Genomic DNA, 20,873 nt, shown 5'->3' on the forward strand with positions numbered 1-20,873 from the left:
GTCAGAAAGTCGAATTTTGTGCATAGCTTGATTAAGCTGTACATGTAAATGCACTGACTGATGAGAAAACAGCCTGTAAACACTTTTCTGCCTGAAAAAAACACATGTAGATTTTTTTTTTATCCAAACTTATCTTTGAGAAGTAGATCAATAAAAAATAAAACAATGTTGTGTTTATATTGAGAATTTAATGAGGTATACTTAATCAGCATCATCCGGTTTCCTTCCCTGTCCCCTGACCTAGGTTGACTGTGTGTGACGAGGACAAGTTGACTCATAATGAGTTAATCGGGGAGTCCCGGGTTCCTCTGAAACGTGTAAAACCTGGCCTGACGAAACATTTTCACACCTGCCTGGAGCATCCGCCGCCGGTAACACACAAACACACGCACAGAGTCTGAGATCATGATTTCAGCCTGTTATGTTAGTCCTTCAATCACACACACGTTTGTATGTCTGTCTTCGTTGGGACATTCATTGACATAATGCATTCCCTAGCCCCTTACTCTAACCCATTTCAACTAAGTACCTAACCCTGATCCTTATCCTAACATAATTCTAATTTTATCCTAAAACCAAGTCTTATTCATCGTATTCCTTGGACAGGAGTGAGGACCGGCCCTAATGTCCTCACTCTGATGGTGTAACACTCTGGTCCTCAGAACGATAGCTGCACAAGAACATTATTACGCTCACTAAATCTCCTTCAGTCTTATTTGTTACAACAACTGTCGAACAACAGAAAATAATTGGATTTCCTCCACACTTCAAAATCTCTCAACTTTTAAGGGGACTTTGTCGTCTGCTTTCGTCGGCAGACATGTTGACAACTGGACAAATCCTCCTCGCTGCGACTCTTACTGTTTAATCTGTAATTATTTTTTTCTTCAGCTCCCGTCTCCTACCGCCATGGGTGAAGCCCTCCGAGGAATTTCCTGCTACTTACGAGAGGTAAAAGTCTGTCTTTCCCCTGATCTTTCTGACAATCTTCCATCTGAAGTAACTAATTAATTATGGCAGATGTCTGAGGAGTGAGATGTTAAGATTCAGCTGTTGTGTCTGTTGTGAAACATACTGGGAGAGAATTAACTTTAAAAGATGGTCAGTCAACAGCAACTAAGGCATACGCCACCTATATCATTGCTCTTATTGGTGGGTTACCAGACTCAAATCCCGGTAAAAACTTATAAGAATTGGTTGTTTCCAGTTGGTTGATATGTTTTTTAAGCAGTGTGTGAGAGATGCATCCAATCTTTCATAACATTTAAAATTTCTTGCCATTTTATCAGATGATGAGTCTGGCCACGGCAGGCTAGTGATGCGCTGACACAGTGTCACCAAGATCAGCAGGTTTCTTCCTCATGAGAGTGATGTCGAGTTATCGAGTTTTTTTTTCTTGAATCTGTGACATCTAATAAGAGAAATCAGACCCGGAGTTATTCGAGGCGATATGAGCTGCCGACGTTCGAGAGGCTTATGTGAATTTATTTAAATCTATTTGGTCACACAGCGTAACGAGGACTGTTGCTATGGTAAATAAGTCTCCACCCATGTGAGTGAATGAATGAATGAATAAAAGATAATCACTTCCTCATTACACCGAGCCTGAATTGGACATGAGTCAAAGAAGTCGAATGAATTGTATTTATATATTTTAATACTTTTATAATATTTTACTCATTTTGTTAGTTCTAACAAAGTCTTTTCATTTCTGTTTAAGTCGTGAAACCCGTGACTCAATGGGCTGCTCGCTGAATTTCAGACCTCTTTGTTAATTAGAATCTAGAAACCAAGATGAAACACAATCTGTTGTTGAAGAGGGAGGATGAGAGCAGTTTTAAAGGGTATTTGATGACAAGTGGCTCTTCTGATTCTCCTTCTGCCTCATCGAACGCTCACAGAGGCTCCACACGATGAGCCCTGTTTAAACTTTCACTCGAGACTCGTTCCATTAGATTTCCCGCAAAACATTAATGAATGATAAGCACCAGAGTTCAGCATGAATCAGATTTGAGACAAACGCTCAGAGTTTTAAATTCAATAAAAGAAAATACAACCGAGGATCAGATTGTTAAGTGAATCTACTGTGCAGGATTGTTTTAACAAAACTAATTACGCTCTCACATTCTAACCAAAACATGGTCACAGCAACACGAATGCTGCTGAATCCGTCAGGACAGAATGTGTCAAAATGTAAATGAATCCCTGAAGCTTCACCTGAAACAACATCATTAGCGGCTCCATAACTGTGATGAACAACTCTGGACTGTGGATCAGAGACAATTTGGAGAATTCAATAAGTCTAATCAGAATTTAAATTGACTAGAAGCTTTGAAAAATTACACCAAGCTGTGATTAAATAACATTTAGCTGGATATCCCTGAAATGTTCCCTGAAAAGCCCTCCACTCTGAACAAGCATCATATACCCCTCTGTGTTATAGCTGAATATGTCTTGAGCAATTTCTTGTAGTATATTTGTACATTCATGACAAATAAAGCTTACTTTGTTTCTTTTTTTCAGTTGATTTAGTTTAAATATGTTTAAATAGTTTGTGGCTTGATTTACAATTTTACAAAAATGTTTGCTGAGGCATCCATCCACCCCAAACATCTCCTCACTGCACCAGCTCTGTAACTCCTTAATCTGATTTCCCTGATTATGGCTGCAACTACCCCAAGACAGATATGCCACTTGAATCTAATCATGAAGTCGTAACAAATCACTTGCTGTGTTTCCATTACCACTGGAAATAAGCAAAACCTAAATATCGCAATACGTAAAAGCGTAATCATACTTAAGTGAATTTTCAGCAATATCGCTTTTATTTTGTAAAAAACTGTAATGAGGAGTCTGTGGGGACATTTTATCCTCCTGAGACCCCGCGTCCTCGTATGGGGACATTAAGTTTTATTGCTGCTTATTTTGCTTCATTTAAACCTGTTGTCCTCGTTAGTGGACACTTTAGTCTGCCATCTAGTGGTAGCAAAGAGTCAACACACTAGTCGGTAAAAACATGATAGTGGATTCATTCTATAGACGATCACAGGAGAAAAGTGGATGAGGAACAAAACTTATTTATGTTTATTAATGTTTCTAGTTTGACACGCAAATTTAACACACAAATTTAACAAATTTTATCGATAGTAACAAGCTACAACCTCGCTAATTAGCAAGAAATCGTTTGAAAACATTGGGACTTAATTATTCGCAATTCTGTTTTTTCTCAGCCATGTATAGGTATAAAAATAAACAGTTTTTTATTTTGTCACACATTGGTGACTTTATTATAATATAAATAATGAAATAATCCCAGTGTCCACCTATGGGGACATTGTTTTCAAAAACAAGTACTTCCTGTTGAAGGTTGATGCTTAATTTGTATTCGTCTTAGGTCCTACTGATCCCAAATACCTTGGAGAAATTAAAAATGCATGCACACAAAGATCTCAGGAGGTTAATGATGGACAGTCCTGTAACGTTCGTTAAGATTTTGTCCTCACATGTGAGTGCTGTCTTAATATTTACTACTCAGCTGTAAGTGGAGTTCACTTTCCTTCTTCTGAAACATTTTAAACAGTTAAAATCCGGCATCGTGTACAGTAGTTTTCTTCTTCTCTGCTTATTTTTGTGTAAACTGTGTAGTAAAAGAGATGCGACACACATATAAAAAAACAGTGAGTCAGAAATACACCAAAGTGTTTGTTTGTCACAGGATGAAATCTGAACGTCCAGTCTGACTCAGTGAAACAATGGGTTCATTAGTTCGTTTCACACAGTGCGACCGGACTGAAGGCACGCTGTTAGTGCTCAGCGTGAACATGAGTCAGGTTTAAACCTCGAACTTCCTGCTGGGATCGGCAGTGCTGAGACTCTGCAGCAGCTTCAGGACAATGGGGACAATCATTAATTAGTTTGTTCCTAGGGACAGAGGACGATAACAGACTAAATGGCTGTTATGATCCAGAGACTAGTCGAGATTTTGTCAAATCTGGTGATTTCATAACTTCCTCTTCTTGTCATTAAACCCCTTATTTCAAGTGTTTCATCAGAAACTGCAAATTCTTACAGCAATAGTTACAGCGCCCTGACGCTTTCAATAAGAAAAATGAATACAATAAAAAATCCATTAAGACAAGTTCAACATCCTAACGACGACCTGAAACGGACCATTAGAGACTTCAGCTTTAACTGCAGGAGACAAATGAGCCTTTAGTAAAAAAACAAAGCATATACTGTAACTCAGAATATAGGACACCAAACGTGTAAGTCTACCAAAACATGGCTGTGGTGTTTCAAGAAATAATGTTAATATTATTATTTAGACTGAATCCCAGATAAAATTATATATATATATAATTGTTTCAGCATGTTTTATATTCTCAAACATCTGTCATGTTTTTTTTCCACGTGGAGACAATAAGACTTCCAGCTGATGAGCAAAGTCTGAAGTGGAAACATGATGATGACACAGTAATCCTGAAAAATTAGATGAAGATCTGCTGCCTCAATGAGAGATAACTCATCTGAAGAGCTGTGAGTAACAGCTGGAGTAGAAAGACTCTCAATCAGTTTAAACCTCCGAGGAGCTGAGATGTTCGCCAACAGGCTGCTTTTTTTAAGTCTCAAACAGTCATATCTCACAGGTCATGTCACTGAGCTTCATCCACACTTTACTTTAAAGATCCTTCAACTTCAAAAGAGTCTTTCTGTCTGGATTACATTTTTTTTTTTAGTCAAAAACCAACGTGAATCTCTCCACATAGAGAGCAGAGCAGCAGATTTTCTTGTTAAAAACCCCGACCACCTCTGACGGTTTCATCTGCATCACACGTCATACATAAAAACTGTGATCACAGCTCCTTCCAGCATCCTCACAGACCTGCCTGGAGGATTTAAGGACCTTGAAGAGCCCCACAGGAGGTCAAACTGAGGCTGTGACGACGGTTTCAGGAAGGAGTCGGTGAAAAGGAAAGAAGAGTCTCTGGATCATTTGTTTCTGCCGCCATTTGGAAAAGTAATCAGAGATGTCTGTTGGGTCCGAGAGGAGTAAATGCGACCGCAAACTTTCAGCTGAAGAAGAGTGGGGGTTGAAAAGGTCTCAGGTAAATTGGGTCATAAAATATGAATCAGCGCTGGGGGCCGAGAACGGCCGCCTGTCAGGTTTCATTGAGAGCAGCATTTCCTTTTGATGACAACACCTCTGCAGATGAAGATGAACCTGAAGGTGATGAGGAGGAGGAGCCGTTCGTCAATCAGCTCATTTAAATGCAAAACAAGACGCCGCTGCTGTTAACACAAAGATTAGCCGTCTGCGAAGCCGGAGCATCTCACGAACTCTCCTGGAAAACGTCGGAGACACGACTTCAAGAAGCTCATTGAGGCTTTAAAGACGTTTGTCTAGAATCGGCCTCTACAAATGAAACATATTTATACTTGTTACTGCCAACGCTTTAAAAATGTTAGTATGAAGCTGAGTGGATTATTTATTGGTTGAGAGAACATCCTCGGTATGTGTGTCTATTTTCAGAGGCTCATTTTTAGTCTCCTCATAGATGCTTCCTGTCATCTCTCCTCTCCATGTGGGCAGATAATAGTGGCAGAGTGGACTGAAACCTATTATCTGAATTAGTCCTCATTATACGCTCGCTAACTGGGATCATTTCCAGTGAATTAAACTGCCATGAGATGAAACTAGTTCTCATTTTTATGGACGCCCCCTGGCCCTCTCAAAGAGAGACTCCGAACCGCAGGTTAGAAAGTGACACTCGGCGAGCCTCGGGACGAGGCTGCACATCCCGTTATCAGTCTGTCACTTCCCGTTAGCAAGATGCAGCTTGACTCGTCTGCAGGGACAGATTAATGTGTTTATTTCTGACCCTGGGAGGATTTGCAACTTGCTTAAGAACTGTCCCTTATTCTCTCGTTAAACTTCAAACTAAATCTAACGGACAGGGTGTTGGCTTGGCCGCCAAATTCACTAGATCCCAAACTGATCAAGTGGGATGATCCACAGAGGCCCCTCCCCCTCAACCCACTGGACCCAAAGGCCCCCATTAACGAGACACCACAGGACACCCTCAGAAGACCCATGTCCATTCTCTGACGAGTCAACAACTGTTTTGGAGGCACAAGGGAGACCTATGCAATATTAGCAAGGTGGTCGTGATCTTATGCCTCATTGGTGTGTAACAGTGGGAGGAGTTACTTCCCCAGCATCATTTACAACAATGAATTCATTCGACAAAAGAAGATGATCAAGGTCGATGTTACAGCCCATGTGGATTCTAGCTCCATGCACATGGTTGTTTTTCCTATTTCCATGTTTCCTTCATCGGTTTGCCTCATGTGTCAGGGCAAATATGCCCAGAAAGAATCTTTTCCATCCCAACTAGAGAGAAACAACCAGATCAAGTGTTTACACGGTTATTGTGAGCATTCACACCACCCCCCTGACTCCGAAAATTCCTTCTGTTCAGCTCAGTCTGTTCTGGTTGAGGTGGTTACATGAGGTATTTCTGATCATTAGTGGAGTACTAGGGTCCATGTAAAAGGGTTTAGGCTACTAAAGAAACATACTTAGTGTTGCTATTGGTTCGTTTAATTAAAGCAGAAGATTTTGTGGGAAAAGCCTCTGAAGGACAACAAAGTGGAAACATGCTCTTTTTGTCATTTGTTGAGTTCATGCCATCCACGGAGAAAGTGCTATTTCACATCCGGCTGCGCTCAGATCGGCCTGTGCGCACACACACACACACACACGGAAACATGTTTGTGAGGACACCCATTGGCATAATGCATTCCCTAGCCCCATCCCCTAGCCCTAATGCCTAACCCTAACCTTCCCCCTAATATAAATGTAATCTTTACCCAAAACTAAAACTGGGTTTTAACCCTCAATCAGACTCGTAAAGAAGAAGGGGCCAAAACGTCCTAACTTTCCACAAACCTGCACTGGTCCTCGGAAAGATAGCTGTACAAGAACACACACGCGGTAGGTACAGGCTGAAGGTGAGTCATTAAGCAAAGCTCCTGTCTGACACTGCGACAAGGTCAATTGGCTGAAAACAGCCACAATAAAACATCTCCCGCCTCGGCCTTTTGTCAAAACACCTGTACAACAGCTGAGGTGAGGGCAGGCAGCTAATGGGCTCACACAGGATTCAAAAAAACAACAAGGGGCTTAGCGGCGGGTGCATCACACACGTCGCACAAATCCGGACTAATCTTTGTAAGTGTCGAAGCCTGGCTTCCTTCAAACGAGTGACAGGGTGAGGCGAGGTGGCAAGTTTTCTTGAGAAGTCCAGCAAAAGCAGGAATTCGGGATGAATTCAGGTTAAATTGCTGCCGACCAGATCTGAAAACAAGGCGGCAGTTGCCGTGTTTCCATGGACACTAGTACCACACTAATAATCTCAATAAAAAATGTCTCATATAAACTCCTCAAACAGAACAGACTGGTCTGATGAGAAATTTTCAATCAGACTGTGACCACGTAAACACTTGTTCTGATGGTTTCCCTTGTTTGGGGGAAAAGCAGACGTGATTCTCCGCAGTGTTGCCAATAAAGTTTTAGTGTGTGGCATGGAAACACATACGTCTTATCCAAACATTTGTTTATTTCGCATCCACGTGAACGGATGAGTTGGAATCTCAAATCAGAGTCACTGATGAGGTGAACGTAATTATTTAAATCAACGTCTTCAGTGTTTTTCAGGCCAAGGACCCCAATTGATGGAGAGATTAATTAGGGACCCCCTACCTACTATAATAGTAGGGTGGCTGTGCAACTGCCGTAAACATAAACATACCTGACAAAAATATATTTACAGACAAACAAAACAAAGCGATCCATTTTGGCCTCAGAGCGAACTGCGCTGTTAGCTTCTCTTCCGCTAATGTTGCTGGGTACTTCTGGATTTTACATGGGGACGTAATAGGCCAATTGCAGGGAACTTGACAGAGACAGCGTGTAATATTTGTCCTTGTGATTGGCTCAGCAGCGATAGGGGCGGGGCCTACTGTGTAAAGGAAGCTTTGATTGACAGGTCTTGTGTGGGGCTCTGAGTTAAGCATTTATCCCTTCACTAAAATATGTTGGATTGATGTTGATATGTTTTTAAAGAAATTTAAATAGTTGCATGTCCCATAATTTCTTACCTACTGTTGGCTAGGCTAGTTAGCTGGTGTCTTATTGTTGGTTGCTAGTTGGTAGCTGACTGCTAACCTGCTGGTTGGCTTTTCAGTTGGACTAAGCTTCTAAATGTGTTTTGCCTCGGATCATGGCACAAGGGATTGTAACATCTTATCCTGTGTATTTATGAATTTTAAAAAAAATTATATAAAAATATCTAATCAAAGATTTTGCGACCCCCCCCCTGCTGTACCTCCACGGATCCCCTAGGAGTCGTGGACCCCCTGTTGAAGACCTACGATTTGAACATTAATTCAGGTTGTGAAAAACATAAATACATTCGATTTGACCAAACGCTGGCTGTTTAAAGAGGAAACAAACAGGAGCCTTTTACATTTCTGTCAGTTTTCTGCCTTCTGTAAAATCATCAAACGTCAGTAGAAAGATGTGTCACTCCACTGTCAGCAGACGCTCACACGAAAACGAACTGATGACATTTCGTCCGCCGGAGAGACACCGAAGATTGAAGATCTTCTGACTCTGTAAATGTTGCAGAGCAGAAATCTCATTCAGCGCAGGGTTCATCTGCAAAGTGCGTCTCCCACCAATTGGATGTGGGTGGAGAGAAATCCTGCCAAGCTGCACCGACTCCCGCTAAAAGCCATCGATCTGCTTATTATCTGACCTTTATTTTCTTTTTATAGACGCTGCTTTTTTTTTCGCGTGTGACGAAGCTGGAGCCGAATAACAACTTGAAATTCTAGGAAGCATTTCGTACAAATTGCTCGAAGTAACGCTTTAAAGTTCAAACTGGTATCTGAACTGAAGCATCTGTTTGGTTTCTTTTTTGAGGCTCAGGGAAAAGTCGGCGTGTGGAGGAGGATGAACAGGTGATGATCAGATTATCTGTAACGGAGACTGCTGCGTGAGGAGACTTCACCCAGGGAGAAAGGGGGAAAACGAGAGAATCGGCGAGAGAAAGATGGAGGATTAGACTATCGATCTTCTCACTCTCTCCTGATCACAGTCGTGAAATCGAATGCCGCTGCTTAAATGGGCTTCGGTGAGCAGCAGCGTGGGTGTCGTCTTCGTGGGAATTTCTGGTGGATTAAGTTAAATTATCAATCCGCTGAAAGTGGAATGAAATGTGAACTCAAAACGATTTAACTCCCAAAACCTAAAAGCAGACATAATCCATTATGCGGCTAAGTCAGACTGTCAGTTCAAACAGAGGTCTTATGTCACATTTACAGACAGTGTGAGAGAATATGGAGACAAACAGCTGAGAGGATGAGCATGGATAGACTCGCTCAGAGCAGTCAGCGTGAGGCGACTGACCACTGACGTTCATGAGCGTCCTCACCTGTGGGAGCTGGTCCGACAGTTTGGGATGTTTCCAGGTTAAAGTGCCCGAAGAGAAACTGGCATCATCAGCGGCGAAAACAACGGAGGAGGTCGAGTCCTGCAGAGGGACAAAATAAAACATTTAACCCGGCGCTGTTTCGTGATTTGAATTTTTGCCACTTACATTCTGCCTCGAAAACAAAGACTAGTCACATTTAACACGTTTACCAGCTAAATAATATACTGGAAATGATTTAAAGGGCTAAATATAATAATATTTACCATAATGGTTATTGTAAAACCCCTCTTCCGTCATGAAACGCCTTCTCCATTAAGGTTCACGTCTTTCTTTTGACAGGATTTAAAGTCACATTCACACTTTCTCTACTCGATAGACCATCTTTAAAGTAATACGGAAATAAAGTAATCTGATTACAGCAGTACATTTTCTACCTGGGCTTTCAGTGACTTTCAACCGTATCAAAAACACTTCTTAATACTTAATACACTTCTGATTTATGTACTCTAGTATAATCAAACTGATTTAACTAAATTAACCCAAATAAATTTCTATTACTATTAGTGAAACATAGTCTGTCTGGTGTCAGCTAAACCAGTCTGTCCGACCAAGTTAATCTGATTACAGTAAACTGACTGATTTAAATTAATCTGACCAAATTAATTCAACTAAAATGATCAGATTAAATTGATTAGATAAACTAATCTGGAGGAACTAATCAGACTAAACTGATCAGATTAAATCTGATCAAAACACTCAGATGTGGCTAATCTGATTTACTTTATATGTGGAAACAATTCCAAATAAACTAATGCAGGGAAAGAAATGACGAATTTGACTAATAATCTGACTAACCTAATCAGATTACAGCACATCATCACACCCATCCCGGCCATGCTAATCTGACTAAACTGTCTGGATCTTGTCCACAGTGGGAGAACGAGCAGCTGCACAGCCTGGAGGAGAGAGGTCGACTTCTCCTCTCCCTGCAGTTTTTGGAGGCTACAGACGGAGAGGCGGGAGGAGGAGGAGAAAGAGGAGGAGGAGGTGAAGGCCGCCGCAATGGGGGCCTCTGTGTCGGCGTGAAGCGTTGCGCCCACCTGGCAGCCATGGACGTCAATGGATTCTCTGACCCCTACGTTAAAATGTAAGAGCTCTGGCACGCGGTCACAAAACACGTTTTTTTCAGTTTCACGGGGCCAAAATACATATAATTTGTAAGAGAATTAAAATTTCTCAAATCCAAGTCGGTGTAATTTGAAGATAATCGAATGTTTTAATAGTTAATTTAGCTACTTCATTTTCTTTGAATAACAAAATTACTTTGTATTAGTAAAGACATTATTTTTGGGGTTTTTCTCTGAGCAGGCGTCAGTAATTATTACATTGGCTCAGCATTTTGTTACCAAAAGATAATAAGCTCATCAAGTAATCCTCTGCTGTTCAAAGGGAAATTTTATGACTGGGGCTGGAAGACATGTTTGCTAAAAATGGTCACTAAGGAAGTCGACTAAATCCCACTAAACTCTACATCCATGAGACAATCGAAGCTGGAGCTTTGCCACCGCCCTAACTGTGCTAATGATTCTGTTATTGTTAAAGAAAAAGGACCATCTGTTCCCCAGCAGGACGGAGGGAGAAAACAGTTCAAGCAGGGATTTCAGTCTACTCTTAGCTTTTGTCTCCTCGCACCCGAGGGATGTTCGCTCTGAAGAGGAGGACAGATTTTTAAATTTTTTATTTTTTTTTTCTCCCCTGTTGCACGTGGTCTGAATACAAACTGAGCCGCTGCAGCCGCAACGAGAAGGCAACTCGCAGCTGAGGGGTCGGTCAAACGCGCAGAGATCGAAACCCGTTTTAGAAATGAATGAGGAATATCAGAATGCTGTGTCCTGGCTCACTTTCAGCCAATACTCGGTCTGATAAAGGCTCAATATTCCAGCCAGTGTCGAGCAGCTGTTCCCCTCTGATCAGCCTTCGTCGCCAGTTTTTAATTCAGCTACACACAAAACTAGTATGTCATTAGTCTTTTGGTGCTTGAATTTTTACAAAACATATTTATGCAAATATTCCAAAAGCAAATCTGAGAGGCCACTGAGGTTCTTTGTACTTTTCAGTAAAGTTAAACGAAAAAACACAGCACTTGGGCGTCACGTCAGAATGTCTCGTCACGTCTCGATTGTAGCAGCTGAAACGAAGAATCAATTCACCCCAACAACATCGGGAGGTGGGTTTGTAGCTAAAACCACTGTCCCAAGATTTATTTCCATCCAGCGTCGCATTAATTTTTCACAAAGACTTTGTACTGACCACTGTGCAAAGCCTTCTCCAGCACATCCCAAAGATTCCCAAAGGGGTTCAGGTCTGGACTCTGTGGAGGCCAATCCATGTGTGAAAATGATGCTCCCTGAACCACTCTTTGACCATTTGACATCTTGGACCATACCTATGACATAAGAGAAGATGAAATTCATTGATGAAATAACCTGGTCATTCAGTTTATTCAGATAGTCAGCTGACCTCATTCTTTGGACATAATGTTGCTGAACCTGGACCTGAGCAACTGCAGCAACCCTAAATCATAGATCATGATGGGGACATCGCTTCATCTGCCTATCTTCTTACCCTGATGCCTCAGGAACAGGGTAAATCTGGACTCATCAGACCACATGACCTTCATCCATTGCTCCAGAGTCCAGTCTTTATGCTCCCTAGTAAAATGAAGCCTTTTTTGCTGGTTAGCCTCACTGATTAGTGGTTTTCTTGAAGTTAAACAGCTGTTCAGTCCCAATCCTTTGAGTTCCCTTCACATTGTTCGTGTTCGTGTGGAAATATTTACTTTCACTATTAAACACAGCCCCGAGTTCTACTGTTGTTTTTCTTCTATTTCATTTCGCCAAATGTTTAAGCGACCACCATCAATCAGGATTTCTTCCTGGAAGACGATGGTTCCCCGAGATCATTCCAGTTTTTAATAACGCGTTGGATGTTTCTCCGCCGTTAATGTTTCTCTGCTTCATACACACCAGTGATCTGATCCTTCTCAAACAGACTAGCATCGTTTCCACAACCCCAGGATGTGTCTCTCCACATGGTTATTTAAGAAATGAGAAGCCACTCATTACATCTGTTGGGGTTAAATAACTTGTTGCCAGCTGAAGGTTAATCACCCATGCAGTAATTATCCAATAGGAGGTTGGTACATATTTACTTAGTGAAATCCAGGTGGTGACTTTTTTTTTTTGCCCAGTTAGTGTATTAACTACTTAAAATGACGGAAAACACCACAACGCGTAAAATTATTTAACATTTACATTAGTGTTTATTTTGGCCCTAGTGCCACCCACTAACATAGAGGAGGTAGAGCTTATGACCTATACTGCAGCCAGTCACCAGGGGGAGCTCTACTTGCTTTGGCCTCACTTTTGAGGAGCTGTCCTGTCGTCCATCTTTGTATACAGTCTATGCGCTGGACAGTAACTCAACAGCACAAGATAGTTCAGAGAAAATGAAGTTCACTATTCCAGCCGACAGTTCAAAACTTCTTAATTTCCCACACAGATGCTCGCACAGCATCCCCACTGATAACAGAGAACCAGGGGGCCCGGGAAGAGATGGGTCCCCAGCTGTCTTCTGACTTCCTGATATTCTGCAGTGGTTTGCAAACCAGTGATGAGGAGTCAATCCAGATTCACTTTCGTCCTTATTATGACCCCATTTAAATCTGCTTATCACAGTGGCAACAGGCAGGGTATACCAGACGCCCCTATGCTCTGGTAATGATTTCTAGGTCTTTCGGAAGGATCCCAACATTATACCTGACTCAGTGGTGCAGTGTGAGTCTGACTCAGTGTTAGTAGTTATTAATTAGAGCGTCATTAATGATTGCTTACATGGTTTCTTCTACTGCAGAGCTTCGGGCTCTCAAACACTTTAATCCTTTAATTAAGAACGATCCTCTTTGTTTTCTCTAATTAATGATTCATTTTCTAATTATCCTCACAGACACAAATGAAGCAAATGAGAAGCTTTTATAAAACGAAACGTCACCTCTGGTTCAACGCAGACACTGTTACACAGCACAGTGTGCAGGCGTTAAAAAAAATAGTTTGTGCTATGGATTTTTTTTTTGTGTGCGTGTGTGTTTCAGCAGCTAAATCACTTGTGGTGTGAAGTGAATAATTGTTTTTATCTGCCAGATACCTGAAGCCCGACATACTGAAGAAGTCCAAACACAAAACAGCCGTGATGAGAAAGACCCTGAATCCCGAATTCAACGAGGTGAGACCCTCCTGCTGCTCCGCCCTCACCGAGCGGTGAATCGCCGATTCACCTCGATGCTCATTCAAATCCGACCTCATCTGGCTCAGCAGCCTTCACCGAAGCATCAGTTTCACCCCAGTCGGCAGGTTATTTTTCTCCCAAAGGAACCTGACAATCGGATAGATTTACTCTCAAAAACGCCTCGTATTTGATACTTTACAACGAGTCTCATTCCTGTTTGATAGTTGACTGAAAATTAAAGCTGCTTTGACTTCTGTCTCCCCTTGATATTCGGCTTAAATTATGAGAGGCGAGGTTTAATAGCAAATTCACTGCGTTCATAGAGGTAAAATGCTGTAAAATGTTTCCGAGTACAACAGGCATTGGGTGGGAAACTGTTTTAGCTCAATGTGTAAATGAAAAGCAGGCTCAGCAGACTTCAATGTAAACTTGAATGTAAACTAATTTGCACATTCCCAATACAACTCTGCTCACAACTGAATGGTCCTGCAACCAATTTTCAAAAACACACTGTTAGCGAAAATTTGCAAAAAAATTTAATTTTTGGGGGGGACATTCAGGCTATAGGGCTAAGTGACACGGTACTTTTTTTTTCATGCATAATCACGTAATTTTCGAATGGTTGAGGAATTAAAGATCGGCCAAGGGTAGACTATTTTACTGTGACGATGAGTGAATATTGTAGAATAATCCCACACTAGTAGTAAAACAGGTTTACGTGGCCCTGTGTTAGTATTGCCTGATGATGTGGAAATCCGGGGACATTTACAGCTTGGAGATTAAAATAGTAGTAATAATAATAATTAAATATTATCAAGATGAAATGAAGAAACAGTGACAATTGCTGTTTCGTTCATTTTGACATATTTATTCTTTTTAAACATACTTAAACTGCCGTGTCTGTCGGTTACTGTAATAATTGTAGTCTGCGCGCAACAGCTTAAGGCTAAAATTGGGGACATTTTCGGGGACGGCTTTGGCTGGCGGACAGGTCATTCAAAATGGAGACTGTGCCCAGAAATCGAAAACAAACAACTGACGGCGCACTTTTTTTGGGGGAGGCAAAAGTCCTCTCTTTCTACCGCTTCATTTTTCAGACCTTTCCATCTTCACCACGCCTCACAGAGACACAGAGGCATTATGTAACAAATACACTCCCTTGAAAACGCTGCATTCAGTGATTAGTCTGTTCCTCCTTCCTCCAGGAGTTTTTCTATGAGATCTCTCTGTCGGAGCTGGCCAACAAGACGCTGGAGGTGACGGTGTGGGACTACGACCTGGGACGTTCCAACGACTTCATTGGTGAACGAGCGATCTCTCTTTAATACGAAGCCCGGAAAACCCTTTGTTCCCAAATCTGGTGTTTGATGGGTCACTGGAGCGTTTCTGAAAGTTTTCAATTATCTTCCGGTTCTGCTGTGAACAAATGTTGTAAATATTAATGAGTCTAACACTTGCTGCTCATTAGTGCTGGCAAAGCTGCTCAGTGAAAGATTGTGTGTGCTTATGTGTGCGCTTGTCAAGATCATTACTGCGTATTTGCCATCTGTAGAGCGGAATTAATTCTCTATTGTTTCACAGTGAAATATGCTGGTTAAATGTGTTCACAGGGCGCTAACTGGCCACACAACACTGCAGAGGAGTGACTTTTATCGCTAGTTTTCCTTTTAGCCCATATTAGATGGACCCATGTCTGATGTCACCAGTTAAATCCATTTAGACTTAGCGCCTATCTTTGTTTCTTTGGTAAGTTGACGAAAGAGGCAATGAACTATGGTGCTAACACGAAGAATGTGACAGACTTCTATCTCTCAAAGAACCAATACAGAAGTTCAAAAGTTGCAGTTCCTCTAATGGCCACTTGAGTCTGCCTCCAAAAACAAGTCAATCTCCAAAGATCTCCATGTTAAAAAACTTTACAGCAGAAACAAACATGTTTTCATGTCTATGTAACATCCACGTGAATACCAGGTCCAAAGGTTTCCCAGTAGAACATTGTACTGTCACGAGATGGTCAATGTTATTTACTTTTCCTGTCAGTGTCGTGGCTGATTGGTGTAACTCACCTTTTTAGATTATTTCAGGCCTTTTGGACGCCAACTCCCACGTATTCTCGGAGGCCTCTAACTCTTCCTGTGCTTCCTGTTGCTGGTGTTCAGGTGGAGTCTGCCTGAGCTGCCACTCGCAGGGCGATGCCCTCCGTCACTGGATGGACTGCCTGAAGAACAAGGGCCGCAGGGTGGAGCGGTGGCACATCCTGACCAACGAGCTGCCACGGACCCTCAGCCACGACTAAAACCACCCCCGCGCAGGCGGTCGCTGTCAGGGATCACAAGGTTCACCGAGATCCTCGGCTTGCTTTTACGGGACGGACACAAAAAAAAACACTTCACCGCGGGAATCGGCTGACTGAGAGGAGAGAGGTGTGTTATAATAAGATCCACCAGGGTGTAGTCGGAGCAGCATGGTGGTGTGCCTTCATTATTGATCAGTAAGTCATCTGGGCAAAGGACTGTTGGGTCCATCAGCACCGTTTTCATCACACCTGCCCCAGACTCCATGTAAACACCTTTAGATTGGCACGTGTTAATTATGAGGGATGGAACTCACCAAAGTTAAGTAGACACTTGCATGTTTTTTTCTCTACAGCCCTCAGATATGTCTTGTAAACCATTTTTTATCATCTTGGCTCCCTTTCTGCTGTTTCGGGCAGAATGGTGCCGTGACCACTGATCGGCTGACGGCTTATTTATTCTTACCAGTTCAGCTCAAGTTTTGTTCATTGGCTCGACTATAATCACAGTAAATCCTGTTCTGCCAAAGCATGCTGAGCAACAGTTGAGAGTGTATGCATGGACATGTGTTGTGTTTTAACTTAAGCTCGCTACACCAGCTATCAGTCATCTGTTGGTGCACTGCTCACGTTTGCTGGCTGGTAAGCTAATTAGCCAGTCACCTGTAGCAACTCTCCGTTAATATACAGTAGCCGAAATACGGGCTGGTATTCACACACAAAACATTGGGTTAGGCAGGTTTGCTGGAGGTTAACTCCCAAAAATAAGACCAATTTTCTAGTAAATTATTATTTCATTTCACTCAGTCTCATTCCTCAGTGAGGGAAGGAATGACCATGCCTACTCAGCAAACTACTGGACATGTAATGGACTTTTTTTAGTCACTGCCATCCCTTAGCTAGCAATTATAATTATTGTTAATATTGAGGTGAACATATGAGTTGAATGCTGAGTGTAGTTATACCTTCAGGACCGTGAACACGTTGAGGAGGCTTCAAAGGCTAAACCAAGGTCCAGAGATGTTTCTGTTTGCAGTGTTGAACGTAACTCATTGGTACAGCGACACTGGAACAACACTAAACATGAACGGGATTCAGGAGACGGCTAAAACAAGGATTTAACCAAGTATTACTTGACATCGTCTCAAAATGCTGAAAGTACTCGACCAATTTGAAACGTTTAGCATTACACAAACATTCCTGTACTAGCCAACCTGAGAATGGTAGTTCCTGGTTGAGAGGGCTGTGCTTTCTCAGGTGTTTGGTCCCTGCTGTAGAAACACAGATCAGAATTTGTTGTGAATTTTTAACCCTGGAAATGTTCCTGAAAATGAGTTCTTAGGAAACTAAGCAAGTTTTAGATTTTATGTTTTAGTGTCCTTCCTAGCTAAACTTAATTTACAGAAACACACAAGGCAGCTTGAAAGATGCTAACAACAGTACTACCATTAGCTCTCCAAGCTACTATCTGTTTGCTAGCTAGCTAGCTAGAATGGTCACTAAAATGACAACAAGATCCCACAGTTATTTCCAGAAAAGTAAAACTCTTTGATTATCAGAACCCGTCTTTCTGAAGCAGACTGGTTCTGATAACTTTTCATCAGCTACTTCTGCTGAGTTCCACCCTCATAATGTCAGCGCTGGGGTTTTATTCCGTGTCATCCAGCTCTGACTTCATCAGGGATGCCAGGCTAATCAGTTTTCCCATTTTATTCCCTTTGGCACATAAAGAATAGTAAAACACTGCGCTCACTCACCACGGCTCCAAACTTGACGATCACCAAATGTGAATTCAATTGAAACGTTTTCAAATGATAATAATACATTTTATCTAAAGGTGCCTTTCAAAACACCCAAGGACACCTTAGAAAGTAATACAGGGTTTATGGGATGAAGGATCTGTTTATATGCCTGTAATGTCATGTGAAAGACTTGATGCATATTTACTGTAACTGTGGTTTTGTGAATGATTACACTTCAAAGATCAGGAGCAGACCTCTAGGGCTCATGGGAAATTATATCCCATTCAACAACATGGACAACACTCTATTACAGGAGACATTTTAAGCACATTACGTATCGCTGAGGCTCTTTTCCAAGGTTGGATCTCCTAATGCAGTTTGTTGCAGGTGTTTTTCTGTTTGTTAAAAAGAGATGTAACATTTGGGGGCGATGATCATCTGGTCTTTAAAGGTGCTAACAGTGTGTTTCAGTGAACAGGTGTAATGTCCAATACTGCAACTTTACTGAGAAATGAAACATTCTCCAATTATTTTCTATGGTCATTTTTCATTTCTTGACAGAACTGAATGAACAACTTGTTTTGTGGGTGTGTCAAAACACAATACCCATGAGCCTTGGCTGCTACGGAGAGAAGATTTGTGGTTGAAGTTGTTGCCAAGGTGTGCAAGCCGCAATTGCTAAACAGAACCACATTTGGCACCAAATTTGAAAGTGAATTTTAATCTTCAGCCCTTACCGCTCATTATCTCACATCTGAAGCTGTGATCGGATGTTCCTCACTGACACGCACCCTGCTTTTCCCTTAAAATAAAAATGTAATGTACACAGATATTTTTCACCCTTTGCGCATGTCCAAAAAGTGCTATTGTGATTGCTGTTGTGGGGCATGTGAACTCGCCATATCGGATCATCTTATTTAAATGATTTAATTTGTTTAAACGGTTTAATACGAATCACTGATGAGACAGAATCAAAGGAATGAATTAAAAACAAACCAAAAGTCATGAAGTCCTCTAGAAGTTTAAGTTTTTTTTTTCCGCTGCGATCCTTCACAAATGATTGCATTGTTTATATATACAGTATGCTGCAGTTAATACTATACTTTTGAGCTGTTTCATATTTTTTTTTTAAATGAATTAACTTGAATTAACTGAAGCCTTTGGGCCTCCGTATTAAGCTGGGTTACATCATTTTCCGTGGTTGTAGGTGATCAGGATTTTTACTGCAGGAACCAGGAGCAACTGAAATCCCCTTTTTTTTTTGTTGTTGTTGTTGTGTTGACTTTAAATTACCTGAAACCAGCAGCTTCATCCACCAAACGCGATCTGATTTCCAACAGCCCTGACACACAGCTCATGTTTCTATTGCACTCCTCAGTAAGACTGTGAAAAAAAATAAAACTAAGTGCATCCTGTTGACTGATGATGATTTGTCAGTACAAGTGGTTCTTCCTTGTTGTTGCATGATGCAATATGTTGATATACTTCTTTCTATCTCTGTACTGCCTGTTTTCTAATGTTGAAGTGAGACACGATGAGGCGTTCAGGTAACATTCTTCTGTTTACAGTGTTCCTGCTCATCTTTTATGCACGACTGAATGTACGAATGTGGCTTTCTATACGATATCGTTGTTTACACTGATCTTGTGCATTACGGTCGTTCTTACATTTCTATCAGGTGTTTTATGTACAACGCAACAATAAATTTGGAATGCAACGCAGGCTGAGGAGTGTGGATTTGTCCTTATTGGAGTCATACTGCCCCCCGCAGACAGAAAACTCAACAACACGCTTGTTTTTTTTTTGTTGTTTTTGGTTTCAACACAAATCAGATTAAGTTACTTTTAGAAAACATTAAAGAAACAAATATGTTTCAACTTTACAAGATAGGTGACCCGTGTCTGATCTGTGTCCCACACGGATGTGCAGATATCCGACAGGACTTGAACGCAGCGGGAGGGCTGTCATCGGTAAAACCTGTTGAGGTTGGACGAAGCAGAAATGTGCACCGAGGTGGGGGTTAAAGAACTAAATGAATCATTTATTTACTGAGGTTGGTCTGTTTGTCTGTTTTTTTCATCTCGCTGCCAAACTTCCAACAGGTCAGACACACAAACTGCTGCTTAAAACAACGTTCATATTTAGATTTTAAGTTCCACTTCTCTGTATTTATCAGACTTTAATGATAAAAATAAACAAAATGACCCTAAAATAATTAAAATCCTCTCAGTCAGCTACAATATTTAAAATCTTTTTGAACGTTAATGAGTCTATGATAAAAAATGTTGTGCAAAATATAAAAATAACTGAAAAGGAGTGTTTTTTTGTGTGTTTTTGAATGTGTTTTCTACTTGTAGAGCTTTTAATACACATTAACATGAATCCAACCTATTTTAGTAAAGGGATAGCTTAATATTGAATGTTAAATGATAATAATAATGTGTATTTATGAATAGCACTATGCCGAGTTTAATATAGAACTCATAATAATAGGTAAGGGGGTCCCTATTTAATCTCTCCATCATTTTGGGGTCCTTGGCCTGATAAACGCTTTTTGCTTTAGAGTAAAAGATCTGAGTACAACACACTCATGGTCATATTTTAATATTGGCTAAATTTAAAAAAAAAGTTATCAGTTATCTTTGCTAATCTAGAGTGTAGAAAGTTTCTTCACAACATTATTTACAGGCTCCGTCTTTGAATGAAAACGATTCTGAATATTTACTTTTGCAGAGTAAAGTTTCAGGACAAATTTCTTCAAACCAAACCTGAATCAAGACGTGGATCCTTTAAACCGTCTGTCTGACATGAGCTGCTTCCTGTTAACATAGAACACCACAATTAATTAACACCTTTGATATTTAGTGTGATTCAAAGGCCAAAGTCAATGAAGGCTCAGTTTATGATGAGTGACTTTAAAAAGATCATTTATCTGTGATGAGGGCTAATGAGATTTATTCATATTCCCTGACCTGAAGAAATGTTTTATCAATTTATGCAGCTCAAGTTAAATAACTAAATAGTTTAATTTCCTCAGCTTAAGGACTGACGTGTTAA

The 20,873-nt window shown here is 41.0% G+C and overlaps 1 protein-coding gene across 1 annotated transcript in view; it reads left to right on the forward strand.

The window, feature by feature from the left end:
• The window catches only part of doc2a (double C2-like domains, alpha), a 50,147-nt gene extending 30,609 nt beyond the window's left edge, over positions 1 to 19,538 (forward strand). Inside the window, exons 6-11 of the mRNA XM_047572654.1 lie at positions 245 to 371; positions 892 to 951; positions 10,430 to 10,644; positions 13,697 to 13,778; positions 14,987 to 15,083; positions 15,941 to 19,538. Of these exons, the coding sequence (XP_047428610.1) occupies positions 245 to 371; positions 892 to 951; positions 10,430 to 10,644; positions 13,697 to 13,778; positions 14,987 to 15,083; positions 15,941 to 16,077 (718 nt within the window). The 3' untranslated portion in view covers positions 16,078 to 19,538. The remainder of the gene's footprint in view (positions 1 to 244; positions 372 to 891; positions 952 to 10,429; positions 10,645 to 13,696; positions 13,779 to 14,986; positions 15,084 to 15,940) is intronic.
• Positions 19,539 to 20,873: the final 1,335 nt, after the last annotated feature.

Source organism: Mugil cephalus, chromosome 20 (genome assembly GCF_022458985.1).
Source record: "Mugil cephalus isolate CIBA_MC_2020 chromosome 20, CIBA_Mcephalus_1.1, whole genome shotgun sequence".
NCBI lineage: Eukaryota > Metazoa > Chordata > Actinopteri > Mugiliformes > Mugilidae > Mugil > Mugil cephalus.